General features: G+C 40.5%; 1 protein-coding gene across 1 annotated transcript; it reads left to right on the forward strand.

Annotated features, from left to right (window-relative positions):
- The first annotated feature begins 506 nt into the window (after positions 1–506).
- On the forward strand, positions 507–6649 carry LOC140507714 (large ribosomal subunit protein uL23-like). The gene is made up of 2 exons (XM_072615678.1): positions 507–551; positions 6192–6649. The coding sequence occupies exons 1-2, from the start codon at positions 507–509 to the stop codon at positions 6558–6560; spliced, it is 414 nt and encodes a 137-aa protein (XP_072471779.1). The 3' UTR covers positions 6561–6649.
- The last annotated feature ends 399 nt before the right edge of the window (positions 6650–7048 follow it).

Here is a 7048-nt window from a genome sequence, read left to right on the forward strand (position 1 = left end):
CAGAAACTGCAAAGGGAAGAAAACCCTCTAGACAGTCATCCTATATTTCCATTCATCCATTATGGGTAGATTTAGTGGCTTCTAGACTACTCAGCTCTATGAGTCCTAGCAGGGATTATGGTGCAGCTGCTGTACTCTCTACAGCCCCATTTCATCCTGAGCCATGCCCTCAACTGATGCTCTTGCACTAGACCACACTGTATTTCTGTAGTATGGAGATAAGACCTCCCCATTGTGTTACACCTAGAGAGTTTACCTTCAGTACGGTAGCTGACCTGGATGCCATGTTCATCCTCATTGAAAGTATTTGACAACATGACTGAAAACATCATGCTCAAAAGCATGGGAGCAAGCACACAGCCCTGTTTCACTCCATTGGTCACTGGGAAGGCAAGAGAGCATGGTCCACTGTCTAGAACCCAGGCAAACATGCCATTGTGAAATTGACATACAATATTGATGAACTCTGGGCAACCAAATTTTGACACAATTTTCCATAAGCCCTCATGACTAACAGCGTCAAAGGCCTTGGCCAGATCTACAAATGTTGCGTACAGATCTCTTCTCTGCTCCTGGCATTTCTCCTGTAGTTGTTGGGTAGCAAACACCTTATCAACTGTTCCTTAGCCCTTGCTGAAGCCACACTGGCTCTCAGGTAGATGATTATCTTCCAGGTAAAGGATCAGCCTATTAAGCAGAACTCTAGCAAGAATCTTGCCAGCAATGACTAAGAGAGAGATCCCCCTGTGATTGTTGCAGGACAATCTATTTCCTTTACTTTTATAGAGATGGACAATGGAGGCATCCTTGAACTCCTGGAAGATAACCTCGTCTTGCCATATAACCTGGAAAATTTCAGTCATATTTTGTATGAGTAATGGTCCCCATACCTTATAAATTTTAGCTGGAATAGAATCAGCACCAGGTGCTTTGCCACAGGAAATAGCCTAAGGGCCCTCAAAACCTCTTCTTCAATTAGAAGTTCAGCTAAGAAGAGATTGACTTCAACCTGAGGTAAACAGTCAATGGCTTCAGCATTGATTGATGATGGTCTGTTGAAAACGTTATGAAAGTGTTCAGCTCATGTCTCTAAGCATCATGTCCTTGTCACTAATCAATGTGGCTCTATCAGCCCTGAGTAGTTGTGATGGGCCATAGGTTTTTGGTTCATAAATAGCTTTCAGGGAATCATAAAAGTGCTTTGGTTTGTTACTATCAGGATAAAACTTAATTTTGTCTGCCTTCTTACTGAGTCAGGAATCTTGTATCTCTTTCTAAGCTTTGTTTGTACTTTATTTTTGATGGAATTAAATGCTGCCTTCCTAGAGATGAATGAACTATCCTGCTGAAATTCTTCAATTTGCAAAGGCTACAAGCCAAAACCAAAGTGGAGGAAGTGTTGGTTCATGATTTTCTGTTTGCAGATGATTGTGCACTCAATGCAGCCTCTGAAGCTGAGATTCAACAAAGTTTGGATCAATTCTCTGCTGCCTGTGCTAATTTTAGTCTAATAATTAACAAGAAAACATAGGTGCTCCATCAGCCACCATCACACCATCCTTATGTAAAACCACCAGTTACAACAAATGGAGAAGTTTTGAATGCTGTGGATCAGTCACTTACCTTGGTAGTGTACTTTCCAGGGATGTACACATTGACAATGAGGTTGATGCATGCATTGCCAGAGCTAGCTTAGTGTTTGGGAGGCTCCAAAAAAAAGTTTGGGAGAGAAGAGGTATTAGACTGACTACCAAACTGAAGGTCTACAGTGTCATTATGCTGACCTCATTGTTGTATGCCTGTGAAACATGGACAGCACCATGCCAGGAAACTGAATCGCTTTCATTTGAATTGTCTTAGGAAGAGTCTGAAGATCACCTGGCAGGATAAGTTACTAGACATTGAGGAACTTGCTCAAACCAAATTGCAAAGCATCCAAACTATGCTTCAGAGAGTGCAACTCTGATGGGCTGGCCATGTTGTTTGAATGCAAAATGTTTGCTTGCCAAAAAGACTATTTTATGGAGAACTTTCAAGGGAAAGGTGATCACATGGTTGTCAGAAGAAGCAATACAAGGACACTCTCAACGTCTCCCTCAAGAAGCTTGGAATTGATTGTGGGACATGGGAGACACTGGCACAGGACCACTCAGCATGGTGTGCCCACATCAGAAAGGGTGCTGTGCTCTATGAGCAAAGCAGAATTGAAACAGCACAAAGGAAACATAGGATGCACAAATTTGGAGTATCCACCCCAAATGGTCACACAGAGTATCTGTACTCAATCTGTGGTAGAGAATCCTGAGCTCATATTGGTCTGATCAGCCACAGTCGGACACACTGAAACTTGACTTTATCATGGTGATATCATTTTGCTCCTCTTCCAGAGTGAAGAACAACAACCAACACCTAGAGAGACCTTCCTTCCGTAGGTGTAGGTGAGCCTGCTCTTTGAGGGGAGGATTAGAGAATTAGAATCAATGTGTTCTCCCACATCTGTTCACCTCCAAGTATTAACTTCCTTCAGGGATAATTTCTTGTTTGTTTGACAGTGTAGGTGGTGTTGTGGATAGAGCCCTGGACCTGCAGTCAGGAAGATCTGAGTTCAAAATGTGGCCTCAGACAATTCCAAGGTGTGTGACTGAGCAACTCATTTAACCTCTGTCTGTCTCAGTTTCCTCAAGTAGCAAATGAGGATCATAACAACGCTTACTCACCAGGGTTGTTTTGAAAATCAAATGAGGTAGTATTTTAAAGTACTTAGCACAGTGCCTGGCACATAGTAGGCACTGAATAAGTAATCCTTTTCTTTCTATGTCATTGAGAAAACTTCAAGGAAGAAGCACAAATAAACCAGATGCTTGAGCTCAAATTTACACACATAATTGTCTTCTGTTGTTTCATTCAGAGCAATTTTTGGACCTGGGACATGATTCAAAAAATTCAAGAAACATTTCTTCAAATCAACTTAAAAAAATTGATTGGACTTGGCAGCAGGAGGAGGCCCTGTCCTAGAATGGGGCGGGGGAGAGAAAGAGAGAGAGACAGAGAGAGAAGGATAGAGAGAGAGAGAGAGAGAGAGAGAGAGAGAGAGAGAGAGAGAGAGAGAGAGAGACAGACAGACAGACAGACAGACAGACAGACACAGAGAGAGAGACAGAGAGAGATAGAGACAGAGAGAGACAGAGAAAGAAAGACAGAGATAGAGAGACAGAGAGACCCAATGAAACTTGGGATGAAATACTGGGAATCCAGCAAAGTTACTGTTAGGGACACCACTACCAGGGACACCTTGGAGCAGAGAAAAGACAGGTCAGAGAAGTGCTTAGTCAGGGTGTGACTGCTAAAAAGATGGAGAGTGGATAGGAGGTCATCTAGTAGCTTCCAATCAATTATTCTTGCAATCTTAGCTGTTTCTAATTGCTGAAGGAGTAGAAGTATTTTATTTCTCATTGCTCTACGTCATTGCTGCATTGCTTGCTCATCTAGGAGTCTGGATTATTTCACTAATTTAAGACCATTAGTGGAGTAGCTACAGCATTCTAAGCACATATTACAAAATTACCCATGTCTGGAACATAGCCATTGACCATTCCCTTATTTCCCCTCTTCTCCTTGCCTCTTCAATGGCTCTCATTACTGAACTAAGAGAACATAGTGCAGATGACATCTTTACAGGCCTCTCTTGGTAGGACGTTGAAAAGTGGGTAAGTGCTTGTTTTCATGAGTCACCTACAGCACATTACCCTGATGCCTTGCTGTTGTCATGTAGGAAAGAGCAAACTGAGGACTAAAGTGAGCATTCATTTTATTTCCTTAACTCATATGTCACTCTGTAAGCAGAGGAGATTGTCCTTTCAACTCTCCTCTCCCTTTGGATTAGAGGGCTAAGGGGGGAATACCAAACTCCTCCCAATGCCTTCTTTTATGGAGGGCAGAAACTGGACTTTGGGTCTCACTCCACCCTGCATCTGCTGCTTTCCCTGGTTTCAACTTCAAGGAAACAAGATGTCCCAGTGCCAGATACCTCCCTCTCCTCCCTCTTCTGCCTTCTTTTGTGTCTCCCCCATTATATTAGAAGTTTCTTGAGGACAAGGACTGTATTTCTTTTTATTAGTTGTATCACCAGTGCTTAGGGACAATGCCTGGTTTGTAGTGGATACTTAATAAATGCTTATAGATTTAGATTGGATTGGAAATTCAACACAAATATTAATTAAGCCCTTATCATAATATCCTGAATACCGGCAATACAAAGACAAAAATGGAAACCCTTCGCACTTGCCTTACATTCATTTTCTAGAAGAACACAACCTCCCTGCAGGACAATCATATCATTCAAAAAATATTCATCTGGAAGGCCACACTAGAGGGAAAGAGGATCATTCCTTTTATGTTGGTAAACAAACAAAAAAGAACTAACTTCATCCTTTAGAACCATCCCAGAACATCTAGTTCTTGCCCTACAAACAGCCATGACTCTGATCTGTTAGACAACTTCCATGACCCTAAGTAGGATGAGAGTGGAATTGGTAACTAGGAAGGAAACCTCTGTAAATACACATATTAACATATATGTGGACACAGATATATTGATGCTCATATGGATGCCATTGAACAGATGAATGGATGGATGAAGTCCCTTGTGATGGGTTCTAACTTACATCAGTCACAATAAATCTCATTTCATTCTACATTAACAATTTATGATTTCAAATGATTTTGCATCAGGCTTCCTGTGAAGACTGTTATGTGTGTTAGATAGTAGTAGTTCTTTCTTTTAGTTCTTTCATCTAAGCCCAAAGACTGACTCTGTTAGGTCCCACACAATAGAATTCGGGTCTTCCATATAAGTTCTATATTTTACTTTTGCTCATATTATTATCTGTCTCTAAAAAGGGTTGTTTACAAACTTTCTCCCCCAACTGTACACCCTACCTGTTGAACTCATCATGCTTTGAAGCCCAAACTAATGCTGCCTCCTCCAAGAAGCATGCCATGAAGTCATTACCAATTCCTTGGCCAATGATGACCCTTTCACCTAGAACTCATATAACATAGTGTTTGTACCATTTTGATGTATTTATCACATCCTTTTAAACAATTACAGTTATCTTTATAATAGTTAATATTCTGTTTTCTTCCTTCCCCTACTGAATTGTAATCTCTTTGAAGGCAGAGATCATGTCTCATCAAAAGTTTAATATCCCCAGTGCCTAGCATATTGTTTACATATAGGAGGCACTTAATAAACATTTGCTAAATTGACTGGAACTGCTTTTTATTGTCTTATCCTCCTGTTTGATTATAAGCACTTCCTTGGGCAAGATGTGTTCCTTCCTTTGTTTTTTGTCCTAATGTGTAGCACACAGTTTTGAGTAAGTATTGAGTGGATGTTTGTGAAATTGAACTGAAGCCCTGAGAGGTGTCTTTCCTTTTGTCCTCCTCTGCATTAATCAGCCAGATCTTTATCTGAATTTGCCTGGTTTTGATCAGTGTACTTTTAAAAACATAGTGGAAGGGCTAATGTTCTGAGTGGAGTGGAGAAGATATTTATTTTTTTCACTTTTTTATTGTTTTTTTATTTTTAAAAACTTATTCTTTATTTTTTAGTTTTCAACATTTACTTCCATAATATTTTGAGTTTTAAGTATACTCCCTCTCCTTCCCTTTTGGTGTGGAATCTGATATACATTCATATTAAACATATTTTCACATTAGTCATGTTGTAAAGAAAAAATCGAACAAATAAGAAGAAATACAAGAAAGAAGAAACAAAACAGACATCAACAACAAAAAGAGAGCAAATGGTATGTTTTGATTTTCCTTCAGACTCTATAGTTCTTTCTCTGGATGTGGACAGCATTTTCCATCACGAGTCTTTTGGAGTTGTCTTAGATCCTTGCATTGCTGAGAAGAGCCAAGTCTATGAAAGCCAGTCATCGCACAACGTTGCTGCTATTGCATACAATGTTTTCCTGATTCTTCTCACTTCACTCAGCATCAGTTCAAATAAATCTTTCCAGGTTTTTCTGAAATCTGCCAGCTCATCATTTCTTATAAAACAATAGTATTCCCCTTTCCCCCAAGATGGCGCCGAAGGCGAAGAAGGAAGCCGTTGTCCCCCCCAAGACAGAAGCCAAGTCCAAGGCCTTGAAGGCCAAGAAAGCGGTGTTGAAGGGTGTCCATAGCCAAAAAAGAAGAAGATCCGAACGTCCCCCACCTTCCGGCGACCCAAGACACTAAGACTAAGAAGGCAGCCCAAATACCCTCGGAAAAGTGCCCCTCGGAGAAAAATGCTTGATCACTATGCCATCATTAAGTTTCCTTTGACCACTGAGTCTGCTATGAAGAAGATTGAGGACAACAACACCCTAGTTTTCATCGTGGATGTCAAGGCCAACAAGCATCAGATCAAGCAGGCAGTAAAGAAGCTGTATGACATCGATGTGGCCAAGGTCAACACGCTGATCCGGCCTGATGGAGAGAAGAAAGCTTATGTCCGTCTTGCTCCAGACTATGATGCTTTGGATGTTGCCAACAAAATTGGAATCGTCTAAACTGTGTCCAGCTGTCTCACTGCACCTACAATAAAAAGTTTTCCCCAATAAAAAAAAAACAAAAATCAAAAAAAACCAAAAAACAAAAACAATAGTATTTCATTACTGTATACCAAAACTTGTTTATCCATTCCCCAGTTGATGGGCATCCCCTCAATTTCCAATTCTTGACCACCACTAAAAGAGTTGCTATAAATGTCTTTGTATATGCATGTCTTTTTCCCATTTTTATGATCTTTTTGGGATACAGACCTAGAAGTGGTATTGCTAGGTCAAAAGGTATGCACAATTTTTTAGCCCTTTGGGTGTAGTTCCAAAATACTCTCCAGAATGATTGGATCAGTTCACAGCTCCACCAACAATGCATTAGTGTTCCAATTTTCCCACATCTTCTCCAACATTTATCATTTTCCTGTTTTGTCATGTTAGCCAATCTGGTAGGTGTTTGTGGTACCTCAGAGTTGTTTTGATTTGCATTTCTCTAATCA

Source organism: Notamacropus eugenii, chromosome 5, assembly GCF_028372415.1.
Source record: "Notamacropus eugenii isolate mMacEug1 chromosome 5, mMacEug1.pri_v2, whole genome shotgun sequence".
In the NCBI taxonomy this organism is placed as follows: domain Eukaryota; kingdom Metazoa; phylum Chordata; class Mammalia; order Diprotodontia; family Macropodidae; genus Notamacropus; species Notamacropus eugenii.